We start from the raw sequence: 16,427 nt of genomic DNA, 5'->3' as shown, positions 1-16,427 counted from the left end.
GGTCATGTAGGAAGTGGTGACGTATCTCAATACGTTTAGTGCGAGAGTGAAACACCAGATTTTTGGTTAGATTAATAGAACTAGTGTTGTTGCACATAATAAGAATACTTGGTAGTTTAATATGAAAATCAAGTAGTTGTTATTTGAGCCACAAAATTTGAGCATAAAAACTACCGACCGCTACATATTCCTCCTCGGCAGTTGACAAAGCAACGAAAACATGTTTCTTGCTATGCCAACTTACTTAGGAGTTTGAAAACATGTGGCAAGTTCTAGTAGTACTCTTCCTATCCGATTTGCAACCGAAAAAATCAGAATCAGTATAACCAACCAAATTATAATCTCTCTCCTTGGAATACCAAATCCCATACTTAGATGTACCATGAAGGTATCTAAGAATGTGCTTTACGGATTTTAAATGTGATTCCTTAGGAGCCGATTGATAATGAATGCACATATACACGTTAAACATAACGTCCAGCCTAGATACAATAAGATATAGTAGAGTACCAATAATACCTCTATACTTCTTAACATCAATATCCTTACCATTTTCATTTCTTTCCAAGTTTCCATTTATGGGCATTGGAGTGTCAATTGATTTTGCATCTTCTATACCAAATATCTTTAGCAATTCGTTGCAATATTTTTCTTGACACGTGAATGTCCCTTCGTTGAGTTGCTTGATTTGAAGACCAAGGAAGTAATTCAACTCCCCTGTGAGACTCATCTCAAACTCCCCCTGCATAAGCTTAGAAAACTCCTTGACAAGTTACATGTTAGAGGAACCAAAGATGATATCATCGACATAAACTTGAACTAGAATAGTATATTTTCCTTTACGCATAATGAAAAGTGTAGCATCTACCTTCCCCCTAGAGTATTCTTGATCGGTTAAAAACTTACTAAGTCTCTCATACCAACCAGGTTCTTGTTTTCCAATGGGAAACTCTAAAGTTTATTCTTGAGATAAGAAGTTTTCTAGGTTTGGTTAGTTACTACATAAGGTTTATTGAAGGCTTTTTGAAGTTGGTGATGCCTTTGACTCAGTTGACTCGAAAAGGTCAAGCATATTTGTGGGATGCTTTGTGTGAAGAGAGATTTATAAAACTCAAGAAGAAGTTGACGTATTCTCTAGTATTGATTTTGCTGAATTCGAGTGAGTCTTTTGTGGTGTAATGTGATACTTCGATGATGGGTCAGGGTGAGATGCTAATGCAGAATATACGGGTTATGGCTGACGCTTGTAGGAAGTTAAAGGTTCATGAGAGGAATTATCCTACGCATGATCTGGAGTTAGGCGTCATTGTATTTATGCTTAAGATTTGGAGGCATTATCTTTTTGGTTCCAAATTTGAAGTGTTCAGTGATCACAAGAGTTTGAAGTATTTGTTCGATCAAAAAGAGTTAAATATGAGGCAGGGGAGGTGGCTCAAATTTCTGAAAGACTCTGATTTTGGTTTGAGTTATCATCCTGGTAAATCCAATGTTGTAATTGATGCTTTGAGTAGGAAGTCGTTGCATATGTCGATGCTTATGGTTGGAGAGTTGGAGATGATTGAACAATTCCGAGATTTGAGTTTAGTATGTGAAATGACTCGTAACAGTGTGAAGTTGGGCATATTGAAGATGACCAGTGGTATTCTTGAAGAGATCAGAGAAGGTCAGAAGATCGACTTAGGATTTATTGTCTGATTGGTGTCGATTAATCAAGGTTAAGGTAGTGATTTCAGAACCAATGAGAATGGTGTGATAAGATTCAAAGATAGAGTTTGTGTACCAGATGTGTCCAAACTTAAGAAGAGTATTCTTAAGGAAGGTCACAGGAGTGGATTGAGTATTCATCTCGGTGCTACTAAAATGTATCAAGACATGAAAAAGTTGTTTTGGTGGCCAAGAATGAAGAAGGAGACTGTTGAGTTTGCGTATGCTTGTTTAACTTACTAGAAGTCAAAGATTGAGCATCAAAACTCATTGGATTTTATGCACCCATTGTCTCTCCCTGAGTGGAAGTGGGATAGCATTTTGATGGACCTTGTGTCTGTTTGCCAAAGACAGTGAAGAATTGTTACTCCATTTGGGTTATTGTCGATAGGTTGACTAAATTGGCTCACTTCATTCTGATTCAACTTAACTATCCATTGGAGAGACTAATAGAGCTTTATATTGAGAAGATTGTTAGTTTACATGGTATTCCATTAAGTATTATATCTGACAGAGATCTGAGGTTTACGTCGAGGTTCTGGGAGAGTTTGCAGAAAGCTTTGGGTATGAAGCTACGTTTGAGGTTTGCATATCACCCGCACATAGATGATCATATAAAGAGGATTATCCAATCCTTAAAAGACTTATTGAGGGATTGCGTGCTAGAACAAGGAGGTTCTTGGGATAACTTTTTACCATTGACCGAGTTTACCTACAACAACAGTTTCTATTCGAGTATTGGAATGGTACCATTTGAGGCGTTGTGTGGTAAAAGGTGTACGACATCTTTATGTTGGTATGAGTCAGGAGAGGGTGTTGTGATTGGACTAGAGATTGTTAACAGACCATAGAGAAGATCAAAGTGATCCAAGAAAATATGAGATCTTTATAGAGTCTCTATAAGAGATATCGTGATAAGTGAAGGAAAGCACTTGAGTTTCAAAAGAGGGATCACGTTTTCTAAGAGTTACTCTGGTGATTGGTGTTGGTCGAGCGTTGAAGTCTTGAAAGCTCACTCCATGTTTCATTGGTACATACTAGATTTTATAGAGGATATGAGAGGTGGCCTATTAGATTGCTTTACCACCACCGCTTTCTAGTCTTCATGATGTGTTTCATATGTCTTAGTTGAGGAGGTGCATTTAGGATCCGTCTCATGTGATACAAGTGGATGATGTGCATGTGAGAGATAACTTGATAGTTGAGGCATCACTCATACTACTAGATGATCGGGAAGTGAAGCAGTTATGTGGTAAAGAGATTACCTTGGTGAAGGTAGCTTGGGAAGGACCAGCTACTAAAAATGTGACTTGGGAGCTTGAGAGCCAAAGGAGGGAGTTGTATCCGAATTTGTTTACTTAAGGTAATTTTCTAGGGCAAAAATTATTTAAGTGAGGGAGAGTTGTAACACTCCAATTTTTTAGTTATTATTTTAATTGATTTGTTTGTATTTTTATTTAATTATTATGTTCGGTAATTGGATTGATTTAGGTGATGATGGGGTGTGTGACCTCGAGATAAGAGTGTATGAGTAATTATAGATTGGTAGAAGTGGACTAGATTTAATAGGAATTACTTTAGTAATTAAAATAATATTAATTTATTTTAATTTAATTAATTAAATAGAAAATAGAAAGTTTGGGGTTGAATTGAGAATTATGATAAATAGATGGGAGGAAGGAGTGAGGATGTTAGTAAGTGAGGGGTGAGTTTGTAATTTTAATTAGATTACCCTAATTATATAAACTAAGAGATAACCTAGTTTTAGTGAGTTTTTCTATCATACGTAAAGTCAGAGTTGGGAATAGAGAGGAGGCTAGAGAAGTGCAAGGGAAAGCTATGAACATGGAGGAATTTAGAGAATCAAAGTCAATTTTTTTGCAAGGATAATCAATTAAGGGGGATAATTAATTCAATAATGGGTATAATGCATGAAGGGTAGAATGAGGATTCCTTAACCTCCAATTGGGCAATTGGGATTTGATTAATTCTGGATATCTATGATGTTTTGATATTATTGGTTGTTTTTAATGATGAATTTCATGTACCATGAGGTGTGACAATTATATGTTTTTATGTGTTATCATATAATCACCATTGTTGTTATTTTGAAGGTTTAGAAATAACATGATCTTATGAAAACATGAATTAAAAGTGTTAGTTTGAAGGAATTAGATGTTATTGATGAATAAAATATGCAAATCCATGATTAAATGAGTGAAGTTGCATGTTATTTGGTGTATAATATTAAATTTTCTAAATAAGTTGTTATAATATGTTAGGGCATATTTTGATGGGGTTTTGGAAGGGATTTAGATGCCCAAAACTAAGTATTTTCATCGTGGGTTATGTGGTAATCGATTACCACTTAATAGTAATTGATTGTCAACTTAAAAATTAAGTTTTTTTTTTTAGTTTTAGGTGTCGGTAATCGATTACCACTTATTAGTAATTGATTACTATAGAATGGCAGGAAATCATTTTTAAGTAAAACTGAAAATGGCATAACTTTTGTTCCGTAAGTCAAAATAATGGGTTGATTGAAGCGTTAGAGAGCTAAGCATAGAGCTAAATAGTTTTATTGTGTGACTGCATGATTCTTACATGAATGTATGTTGTGAATTTCTGAAGTAATTGATGAATGATGGGTATGTGCATACATGATGGTGATGTTGTGATAATTTATGTGAATTATGATGATGATATGTTGTTGTATGAACATGATTGATGTCGATGAATTGTGAGTATGTTGTTATGGGATGCTAGTTCAGGAGGGGAACTATTATCGTTAGGTCAATGAATGTTTTGTTTATTGTTGGAAGGGGATTTTAAACATTATGTTGTTGTTGCGTTGACGTGTTGTGACATGCATTCATTATGTCCTTGTCCCAAATCTGAGCAGGGTGGGTTTGGGGTTGGAGCAGGATGAACCTGGTTCCTGAGTGAACCAATTGATGATGATATGGTACCACGTGCATATGAGTATGGTCAAAGTTGTGAGTTTCATTGCATAATTTAGTTAAATGAATGTGTGATAGTGTTATGTATGATGGTGAATTGGGTGTGAGAATGATTGTTGTGCGATTATTGATGGATGTTTAGATGTTTGAATTCTACCTTGCAGTTTATGTCGTTAAATTATTGATGTGAATTCTCACCCCCTTTGATTTGATGTTGTCCACCATGGACATCTTGCAGATAATCAGGATTAAAAGTTGTTGTTATGAGTGGAATTTATTTCTATTTAGTTCAGTTGTTTATTTAGTGGCTATGCTCTGATCATGTAATATCGGGGTTGAGACACTTGTTTTACTTGTTGAATTCGAATTAATTTTTTAAGGAGTGTTTATGACGTTATTTTGAAGTTAAGAATAAACATGATTTTGTTGAGAATATTAATTTTATTTTCCATTGCTATTTGAATAAAGTTAAGATGTTTGAAGTTGATAACACTTTAATCAGTGTATAATGCTTGTTATATAAGTTTCGGGGTTAGGATGTTACAATGTCGACCCAACACAATACATAAGACTTATTGGGTCATTAAGATACCTTTGTCACACAAGGCCTGATCTAGCATAAAGTGTAGATATGGTGAGTAGATTCATACATAAGTCAAAGGTATCACATCTAGTAGCGACAAAGAGGATACTAAGGTATCTCAAAGGAACTCTCGACTATGGCATTTTGTTTCCTACATCTGATGAAGGAAAAGAATGTAAGCCAATGGGTTACACCGACTCAAGTTGGTGTAGTGATGCTGAGGATAGAAAATCCATGGTTGGTTATGTGTTTATGTAAGGTGGCACACCCGTTTCCTTGAGCTCGAGAAAATTACCAGTAGAAGCACTATCTTAGTGTGAAGTAGAGTACATAGAAATTAAAGGGAAGAATCATGGAGCAATTACCATGAAGATTTATACCATGTTTGCTATCAATTTGGAAAAGAATATGATTGCACATGGAAGAAGAATATACATCGAAATAAGGTTCCATTATCTTCGAGAGCAAGTAGAAAATGGGAAGATGAACTTGGAACACTGCAGAACTGAGAATTAGATTGCAGATATCACGACAAAAGATGTGCATGTCGAAGTGTTCAAAAGACAAAGAACAATGATAAATGTAGATAACTTAGACACAATGAATTAGGTGGCGTGTTGAGAATATAATTCTTTGTGTCAGAGCACCATTTCGACATAGTCCGTTGTTGTCGAAATGTTCTACATGAAAATATTGTATAACTTTCGAAAAGAAGAGTATCTCGATAGAAAGTTAAACTTAGCATTTATTTTATATTTTAGTTGAGTTAGTTAGTTTGTTAGAGATTTCTTGGTGTGCAAGAAATCTCAGCCTATAAATAGGGAGGTACCCTATCATGGTAATAACTTGGTTGCATAGTGAAGAAAATTGAATAAGATTTTCAATTTGAAAGCAGAGAGAAAATCTGCATAAATATTTCCATTCTTCTCCTTTTCTCTCAAACCCTAATTTCTTTTTTCTTCCCCAATCCATCTTTCCTTTTCTTCTAAAATTTATGCGAGCGGAATCATCTTGCAACCAAGGTGTAGTTGATTCACTCGAGTGAAGAGTGAAGAACAATAGGAGTAATCAATCAGAAAGATTGACTATTCTTCATCAAGATTGATTCAGAATTATCCAAGATTTGGGTGAAATTCTAACAGCAGGAATTCGTCAAAATTCCAACAAGATTGTGGTTTGTCCTGGATTTTTAATGCATGTAAAGAAAAAATTTATTCCAACTCTATAATCCCATTAATTATTAAATTAGTAAAATACCCATAAATCTCTCAAAACACCAAAGTAACCCAAATAGCACATATATAAACACTCCAATCATTAAATTAAATATTAATTTAAAAATCATGGTGTCACAACCTACACGGAAAAAAAACTTATACCTCTCTCTCTTGGGTGAAGAATGATTTACTTCTCTTGAAGTTCGTTGGTCCTCCTTCCGACCATGTAGCTTAGTTGGTGTGGACCGTGGAAATGAAAGACCAGGCTCTGTCTATTCTTTGAAGTACTGTTGGGATTGCTCACTAGGAATTAGAGCTCTTGCGCTCCTAGAATGCTTTGTTAACCCGCCAACTGGATGAGTGTACGAGTTCCACCTTTGAGGCAGTTTCACAATCATTTGAAAATGATTTGGATCAGGTATAGTACTTTCAGTATCCTTTGACACTTTCTAGGGAGAAAATCCAACTAGATCAAGCAACCATAGGTGGGAAGATCAGTTCTTTGTGGAAGTAGGCTTGCTAGGGTCCTTGATCACATTTTTTGTGGTACTTATTTGATAACACATTTTGATGGGAAAGTATATATAAAATACTTACTTTTAAATGAAATTCCTCTGTTACCCTCTTAATCTGTTTTTGTATGAAATTGTGTGCATGGCTCAGGATTTTTTTTTGTGAATTTATGAGGCCTTCCCCCGAAGTTAATTGGACGACACCGTTCTAAGGTGTTTGTCACTATCTTGAGTGCACAACTCCAAATATTTATGAACTTATGAGGTTTTCCCTCAAATTTTTTTGGACATCATTAGAGTCGTTCTCGATCAAGGGTGGGTTCCTCTTCCCCCTACCAGATGAAAACCTTATCAGAAGGTACATGTATGGTCAATCCACCAGGGTATATGGAATGGCTAGCTTCCAGACGGGGGTGGACCGTTATTTCCTATGGGGAATTGATTGATTTAGAAAAAAGTACAAAGCATCTCCGACAGCACCCCTGACTTTAGGTGGTGGACTTATTTCTTTAGCCAAATGTACAAATTGTCTCCGATAACACCCCTGACTTTATATAGGTAATTGATTGCTTTAGTGAGACGTATGAAGCGTCTTTGACAACACCCCTAACTTTATGTGAGAGATTGATTTCTTTATCCAGAAGTACAAAATGTCTTTGAAAGCACCCCTGACTTTATATGGGTCGGACATCGATGTCTTTAGTTGTACCGTGGATTTCTTATAGTTATGCATGGCCATAAAGAGAAGGGTGTTTTATTAAAGATTACTTTATATTGATATTGATAGCGATATACAAATACAATCGATAAAGGGTTTGAACATAATATTCTATATGACTAACGAATAGGAAACATAACCAGGTGGGATTATCGCCACTTATTCATTCTCTTTTTATGGCCTCTTCAGCCACTTTGGGGAGGATGGATTTTTATCCTATTTAATTGCCTAATGAGGGAAGTGACATCGAGCTCCGTGGCTATGCCTTCTCCCTGATCTTTTTATAGTTCCTGGTACATCCTATTTTCGCCCTCCAGGTTGGCATTGATTGTTGTTGGTTCTCCCTATAAGTTGTGGTATTTAAGCTTGAGGTGGACCGGCGAGGCGACAACATCTAGCATGGACCCAAAGGGTCTTCCCAAGATACAATTGTAAACACTCCTTTAAGTAACAACAAGAAATTGAGAATTTACCACTCAGATGTCTTCTCTATCGCCAACACAAATTATTAGTTCCATATATCTCCAAGGACAGGTTGTGATCTCATTGAATGCTTTGAGGTCTGAGCTTTCATATGGAAGCAAGTTACTTTGGTTCAAGTTCATTTTCTCAACATTCCTATAGAGATGATTACAATGGGAAAATTTTCTTTAGGAATTCCTCCTACATTTTTTGAATCCTTGAATCCCATTAGGCGGTCGGTGATTTTTGTCGATGTATTTCCTTCCTTGTGGTAGATAGCCAACATCTCTGTGATCTTCCTCTTCATAGTACCTTTAGAGGGGACATTTTCATGTGGTTCTCCTCTAGTTATATCAACAATGTATGTGTGCTTACCTTTGTTTATCTCCTTGCGTTATCGACTTAGCTCGGCTGTCATGGTCTTTGAGGGAAATTTAACCTTAGGCGACTCTCTTTATCTCAATTTCCTCCTTTCACATATTCGACTAGTTGACCCCTCTTTATCAGCACTTCGATGACATCTTTCAATTGGATACAATGATTACTACTATGGTTGTCTTTTACGGAAGCGGAAATATTTTGATTTGTCAGTCTGAGATGTCTCTTTGGCAAGGTATGTGGTCGAATTCTTGCCTTCCAAAGTTTAATATTTACGTACTCTTGATAAATCTTCTCACGGGAAACCATTAGAGGAGTATACTTTTTGTAATTCTCTAGAATTCCCCAGTTAGGATCGCCTCGACGTCGTTGGGACTCCTTTCTAAACAAGCGATTGAAGTGAGAATTGATGGAGGAAGGATTATCAAAACATGTAGATAACATATCCTCCAATACAATTTTTAAAATTTCTTGGACGTATTTTACCTTCGTCTTTCCTAACATCTTCCTAAAAGGATGGTCATTTAGAATTCCGTTCTCAAAAATCAACACTAAAGACCTTCCCAAGCTCCTTCTACTTTAATAGAGATCTGTGTGAATCAGTATATATATGACCTCTCTCTCTCTCTCTCTCTCTCTCCCTCTCTCTCTCTCTCTCCTCTCTCTCTCTCTCTCTCTCTCTCTCTCTCTCTCTCTCTCTCTCTCTCTCTTATGGGAAGTGAATTTCATGGAAAATCTTTTAAAAAATTATGTCCAAGAAATAATACACCTGTCAGGAATGCCATTGAACCACAATCAAGTTGGCTCTACAAAAGTTAGTGAAAAAAACTTACACTTTGATGTGTCTCCAGTGCTGAAGTAACTCAATCGGTCATCCACAAGCTACATATATTCATATGTATCCCATTTCCCTTCATAATCGTTCTATTTAGGTGGTTTCTCCATGTAAGACCCCAATTTTGACCCTAAGATCCCTCATGCTATCTCATCATATGCATTGGCATTGAGATCACACCTTGGCATCCTCCTTACCCCTCTATTAATTGGGTTTGCATTGGGAGAGATCACCAAGCACATCTTGATTGTATCATACTTTGTTTTTTCATTATTTACTAACCAAAATACCAAAAATATGTCAATGTATAGTTTGTTGCTTTTGTAGGTAGTGTGCATGCTCACCTATGTTTTATCAAGCTTATATTTACGGCTTGAGACCCTCAATGCAAGGAGTTCAACCAAGAAATGGTTCACATTGGTTCTAAGCATCATATATGGATCCCCATGATCTTTACATGTTATTTTGATCAAGAAATCATCAAGAGTTTGGAGTTTGTTTGCCTTGGAAACCCTAATTCATCTGGGTATCTTGTGTGACTTCTTCAACAAGATTCTTCAACAGTTGATTTCAAGGTATACGTCACACTACATCATCTTATGCAAATATGATCCTCCATGAGTCCCAAAAGTCAAGAGAATGCCAAGCTAGCAAGATGGTTTATGATGGTTGACCAGAGGAAGTCAACTGGTCAAAACTGGGGTTCCCTAGACCCAATCTCCTACAATTTTTGTCATATGAAAATTATTTCAAGAGAAAAGTTACTGAAAATGACATTAAAAACAACTTTTATGTTAAAGTCAAGATCTAGTTTTTCTTGGAAAGTCATTTTTTATGGAGAAAGATTATAGGTCATTTTGTCTGAACCCTAGTTTGGAGGTCAACTCCCCAAGATCATAACTTGCTCAACTTTTATGAGATGAAATCCATTCAAATTCCATGATCAAATTCAAGATGTCTACTTTAACTTTTATGTTTGTAGGAATTTCAAATTCAACTTTCAAATACATGTTCCAAGAGGAAACATTATAAGTCATTTTGAGCCAATACCATTGAACAAGTGATTTTCCTCAACTTCTAAAATGCATAACGCCTTCATGCAAAATCCAAATAAGGTCAAATTTGTGACCAAAGTGGTTTAAAAGAGCTACAACTTTGATAAAGGGACTTTTCTGATTTGAAGCCCATAGAAAAAGTTATTCAAGGTGATAGAAGTGAACATTTGACTTGAGACTTAGAAAATTTTCAAATATGTTTGATTTCACAAACTTCCACCTCAAAATTATTCATTATCCAAGATTCAAATGAAAAAGTGTTCAACATGAAAGTTGTTCCTAGTGATCTCACCTTTCCAAAAACTCCAAGATCATCTCATTTGGCCAAAGTATGAAGGACTTGCGCATGGGTGCAACATGAAGAACCATTTGGATGATTTCCACTTCCACTTTTCATACACGATTGCATGGCTTACCAACATGAATTCAGCATGACTCTCACTCATTTTTGGATCAGATTACATCACTTGATGGGCCTAGCACACGCCCATGCAAGCATGCAAAGGAATTTCACATTTTTTCCCAAATTTGGAAGTGTGTGGAAATGAGACTCATGGCCTATAAATAAGACCCTCATTTCTCAGAATTATGGACCTCATGCCCAAGCTTTAAACCTGTAATCCCAAACCCTCACCATTGAAGGATAATCTTGAAGGTTTTCTTTGAAAATCGAGTTTCAAATCTCCATCTATTTTGAGATTGAAACTCCAAGAGTCTAGACCTTCTCTTGATCATAATCACTTCCAACAAGCATCTGAAGCAAGGCCAAGCACAATTGAAATCAAGATCGTGCCAGTTTGAAGCTCCATTGAAGGTGAATTTTCAGAATTTTCTTCTCTTTGATTCTCCCTCAATTCTTCACCATTCTTTGTGATTTTTTATTGTCTGAAGTCCTATCAATGTAGGTGTAGCGGTGTATTCGTCGCTATATGATTTATTGATTAAACCATAAGCAAAGTATACAATGAATCGAGTCGCCACCGCACTTTTATTTATCCTAAGGACTGGTTAAAAAGCGAACGAAAACCTAAGAAGTTTTACACGTAGAAAACCAATAAAAGATCAGAGAGTCTGGGTAAGGGGTAAATTACGCAATGGGAAGGTGTTAGGCACCCATCACGTCCTAGGTACTCCTAGGGAGCCCTTTTCACACTTGTTGTATAAAAAATGTTTATTTGTTTATGACATATTGTGCAAACATGAATGGGAAGATGAGAAAAGAATGTACATTTTTATTATTTTTGTGTTTGAACGGATGAACCCGTTGCCTACGTACCTTCCATCAAAGGTAAGGATCAAAACGTCGTAGTTCGGCTAAAAGATTTCCAAAAATTAGTGAGTTCAATTTTAAACACAAGCATTAAGGCTTTTCATTACCAATGGGAGAACACTCAACCTGAATCAACAATCCACCATGCGAGGACGGCTTCGACGTACTAGAGGGGTTAACCCTGTTTTCAGTACGGAAGACTTACAATCGACTCACTAAGGATAAGGTAAGATTTACATCAACCACTATGGTAATTAAAACCTAAGGCTAATGCATGAAAACATATTAACAGTGGACAAGGCCACAAAACATTTGAATGGGTGAAGTTAATTGATTATGAGTATTCACAAAACATGGTCAAGGTATGATTAAGATTGATTCAAAGAAGTGTTATGAAATGGAGTTTGAAAAGTCAAGGACTTAGGGTCCAGGTTTCTAATTTGAAAAGACATGAAGATGTTTGCACAACAAGTCAAAGCTTTTGAAAGCAAAGTGTGAAAAGGTTTAGGACAAAGAGGGTATGGATGGTGGAATGTAAAACTTCTTAGAAAGGTTCACCTCTTGAAATCATATAGAAGATGATTCAAGTGTGTCCTTAGGAATAGGCCACAATGCAAGTAAGCAAACAAAAGCAAGGTGATACCGGATGCCATCAATGGACTTATACCAATCTCGCAATCAAAAGCGGATACCGGATACCAATAAATGGATTTACACCAATCTCCTAAAACAAAACAACGATACCGGATGCCATCAATGGTCTTATACCAATCTCACAAACAACAGCGGATATCAGATACCAATAAATGGATTTACACCAATCTCCTAAGGTAAAACAAAACTTGGATGTCAGATGCCAATTTGTCTGGACTTATACCAACCTCCAAAGGATGATCATGGGAGTACAAATGCCAACAACATGGTCTTACAATTGCATCCTCACATACAACAAACAATGCACTAAGCAATGGACATGAGTAGCCAAGTGAGATGGTCTTACACTCTATCCCTTCCAAATCATAGGAACAATGGCCAATGAATGGACTTATAGTTGTCCTCAATGGGTAAACCAAACATGGATCACAGAAATATGCAATGATGATCATGCAATAATGAACAATCAATGATGATAAGTGCACAAAGGCAAGCAAGCAAACATGGATAAATGCAACAAGCAATCAATCAAACATTTAGCACCCACTATAACCAAACAATTAGGCTCAATCAAAGGGTCAGACTTAAAAGTCAACTGGAATAGGGTGAATGGTGCTCTTAACCTTGACATTGAGAGCCAAGGTGAAGCAGATGAAAGGATATGAGGGGTGTGCCTCATCACTCTTATCCCTGGTCAGGGAGAGCATTGAATATCAGAAGGTGTGGGAGTTCAGAAAGCTGGAACTCTCTCCACAAGTTAAGGACTCGATAGATCTTGGGCTTTTACTCACTATGCATCAATACATGTGGTGTGAGCAAGGTGAGAGACTCACAGAATAGTAGGAGATAGGCTACATATCTCTTTTGTCTACCAATTGCCTCCTATGAGGTCTTTTCCTGCTTGGGGACAAAGTTAAACAATCACAAACATTGCCTCTTAAGGAGGACTTCAGACAGTTGCCTGGCTAGGTAACAAGCCAGGTCTTCCAGACTACATGGAGACAAGAGAGTCTACCTCAATGCTTAAGCAAAGCAAAGCAATACCAAGTTCACAAAGGAACTAAAGCAACTATGGTACCTGAAATCAATCAAATATAATCAGTATACCAATCACAAAGTCAAAATAGACAAGTTATGAACCAATAGTCAACACAATCAATCACATGTGCAAAGCACAAACTCAAATCAAATGAGTTAGCATCCTACAAAACAAACCAAATTAGTTCATCATAATCAAGTAAACCAAAATCAATCAACTTGAATTAATCTCCTTAAAGCATTTGCTTCTTCAACCTGAAAACAAATTCAAATGTGAGAAGTGAACCCTTAGGCCGAAGCCTAGGGTCAAAGGAGGAGAAAATATTTAAAACAGAACATGAAACTTGATAAAAATCAAGATTAATCAAATAAGAACAAATTCCAGTTGGCCCCATATCAAAAACATTCACCAATTGCATTTCATAAGCAAATCATGTCAAACTAGGCAAATTGAGAACTCAATGATGTAAACAGAATAAACACAAGCATATCAATACCAAAATGGCTCAATAAATTCCAGGAAAAGTCATGCTTAACCAGAACACATTCAATGAGCAGCACATCAAATTTCATAGCATTTGGATAAAGGGAAGTCAGTCAATTAAAATCAACAAATCAAAGCATGTTCATACAAGCTCATACAAGGCATCAAATCATGTATCAAATTCATGCAATCATAGAACAGTGATCAAACATGAGAAATGGATGAGATCAAAGCCATGGCAACCTTTAAGATGTCTATAATACACATGCCAAATTTCAAAGTCATCCAACAAACCACAAGGATTTCACAAATCATGTAAATTGAACACTCAAGAAAAGTTCACAAATGACCAAACATAGGGAAAATTCTCAAAAAAATAGAAAATGCATTCCAAAATTCCAGAAAAAAATCATAAGAAAACTAGACATCCATAAGTATTATCATGCAAAAATCCAGAGCAATTGGCATAGCATAAGCATGGAAAACAAAATCAGGAACATGCACAAGACATGGTTTGACATACATGGTCACACCTCTAAAGATCACATCATATCTCCTAATCCAGAAACTCAAAAATAGCAAACCATATACCAAAATGACCAGGAGTGAGTCTAGATCATGCATATAAAATTTCAAGCATTTTGGAGCAAGCATCAAGATTTCATGAATGAAATGGCAAAACATATGCAAAATACATACATGAGCAAAGACATTAGACCAAAACAGAAACCAGCCGTGCACAACTTTTGTTATCATGCCTATAAAAAATTAGATGAAAAATGGAGATGAATGCAAAAATCCCCAATCAATTTGGATGCTCCATGAATTATTTATGATTTTTTTGAAGATGCATGATAAAATGAAATAAACATTTGGAAATAAAATGAAATAAATGGCACGAATGGCATTGTTGTAATTACATGGAAGATTTGAATATTGGCGCCTACACAAAGCGCTGCGTTTCATTAAAAGAAACGCAGCCCCCAATCAAAACGTGCCAAGTGGACGACTACATGCGCTGCAAACACCAAACAACATGCAGAAACACGGGATATGGATCAAAAGCTAACTGGAAACGCAAACCCTAACTGTTCTTGGTGTTCTTCATCAAGATGAACAAATTCTCACAGAAACTAGCAAGCTATATACCATTCGAAACAGCATCTAACACACATCAATAATACAACAAGCATTTCAATTAATTTCACTCATGCTAATCAGATCGAGCTAAACAAGTTTCACAATCAAAGATTCAGATCCACATAACTTCTTCAATTCTTAATGGAATTTCATGATCTAAGTTGCAGTGTGACCTATGTGATGAGATCTACAAGATGCATACCATTATTTCATGAATTAGAGGATTCGAATTCTTACCTCTATGAAGCAACAGAGATGGAATCGAGCTCCTCAGGTATTGGCAAGGCAAAACAGGTGTTCAATGATGATGAGGAAGGTGAATGGAAGCAAGAAACTAGCTCAGCAATGTCCAGATTCGAAGAGATCTCCAACTAGCTCAGCAAGAAACTGCTTCAACAGCTGCGATTTCTTCAAGATCTCCACACTTTGGCTGCAAACAGATCTTCAACAAAGCCTGTAGAAGATGATTGACACAAGAACCAAGCGAAAGCAATGTAGAAATTGACGAAAAGTAGTTGAGAAAATTTTGAGATTTTTGAGAGAATTTGAGATTTTGAGATTGGGATCTGAGAAAATGAATTGTTGATTTTGATTTTCTGTTATGATTAGGACTATATAGTCCTTGTTAATCACCTTCTTAATCATGATTAAGACAAACCAAATAGATTAGTGAAAATGAGCTTTATGTCAAGTTGGCCAAAATGCCCTTATGCTTGTGCAGCCAATGGAACAGTAGAAACTCTTTTGAAGCAAATCCAATTTTCTGTTTAAAAGCTATTGGAATTGGTTTGGCATGAAAATCATGTGTATTTTTCAAATTCACTATTTTTCCCACCAAAATGCAAAATGGTTCACTTGAAAAATGACCTTTTTATGTGATGCTTTTTGATGAAATGTAATGATGCATTATGATAGTACATATCAAATGGGATTTTCTCAAAAAAGAATCACCCAAATTGGCCAAATGGTTCAAGAGTTATGCCTCCTTGAAATTCCAAAATTCTTGAAAATGATTTGATCATAACTTGCCAACCACACATGAGAAATGAGTGTTCTTGGACTTTTTGGAAAGGTAAGAGCAAGATATTCAACTTTCATGTTGGACAAATGTTGATTTGAAGCTTTATTGATGATGTAAAGTTGAGGAGAAGAACTTTCCATTTTTGGCAGTTGAAAATTACAGGTCATTACTATTTTGGGAAACTTTTTGTCTGACCTCCAATTCCTCAATGATGATGTTTGACATGTTATATGAGGCTTGTATGGACATGAATGAGACCTTTACAACCATCTCACACCCTTAAATCCCTGATTAAATGCACAGTTGACCACAGTTGACTTTGCTAGGGTTTTGGTTGACTGAGCCATGCTTTGATGAATTTCAAACCCCTACCACTTGAGATCTTGATACCAAATG

General features: G+C 36.2%; 1 protein-coding gene across 1 annotated transcript; it reads left to right on the top strand.

Moving 5' to 3' along the window:
* Positions 1-1,194: 1,194 nt before the first annotated feature.
* Positions 1,195-2,555, top strand: LOC127130688 (uncharacterized). The gene is made up of 4 exons (XM_051059654.1): positions 1,195-1,308; positions 1,423-1,663; positions 1,784-1,925; positions 2,096-2,555. The coding sequence occupies exons 1-4, from the start codon at positions 1,195-1,197 to the stop codon at positions 2,553-2,555; spliced, it is 957 nt and encodes a 318-aa protein (XP_050915611.1).
* The last annotated feature ends 13,872 nt before the right edge of the window (positions 2,556-16,427 follow it).

This window comes from Lathyrus oleraceus, chromosome 3 (assembly GCF_024323335.1).
Source record: "Lathyrus oleraceus cultivar Zhongwan6 chromosome 3, CAAS_Psat_ZW6_1.0, whole genome shotgun sequence".
Classification (NCBI taxonomy): domain Eukaryota; kingdom Viridiplantae; phylum Streptophyta; class Magnoliopsida; order Fabales; family Fabaceae; genus Lathyrus; species Lathyrus oleraceus.
This window is presented reverse-complemented; position numbering and strand designations above follow the sequence as displayed.

Coding starts and splice junctions, on each gene's coding strand:
- LOC127130688 (XM_051059654.1), top strand. CDS start 1,195: ATGGGTCAGGGTGAGATGCTAATGCAGAATATACGGGTTATGGCTGAC. Junction 1,664..1,783: donor TCTTGAAGAGATCAGAGAAG/GTCAGAAGATCG, acceptor TTTGTGTACCAG/ATGTGTCCAAACTTAAGAAG. Junction 1,926..2,095: donor AAGGAGACTGTTGAGTTTGC/GTATGCTTGTTT, acceptor TATTGTCGATAG/GTTGACTAAATTGGCTCACT.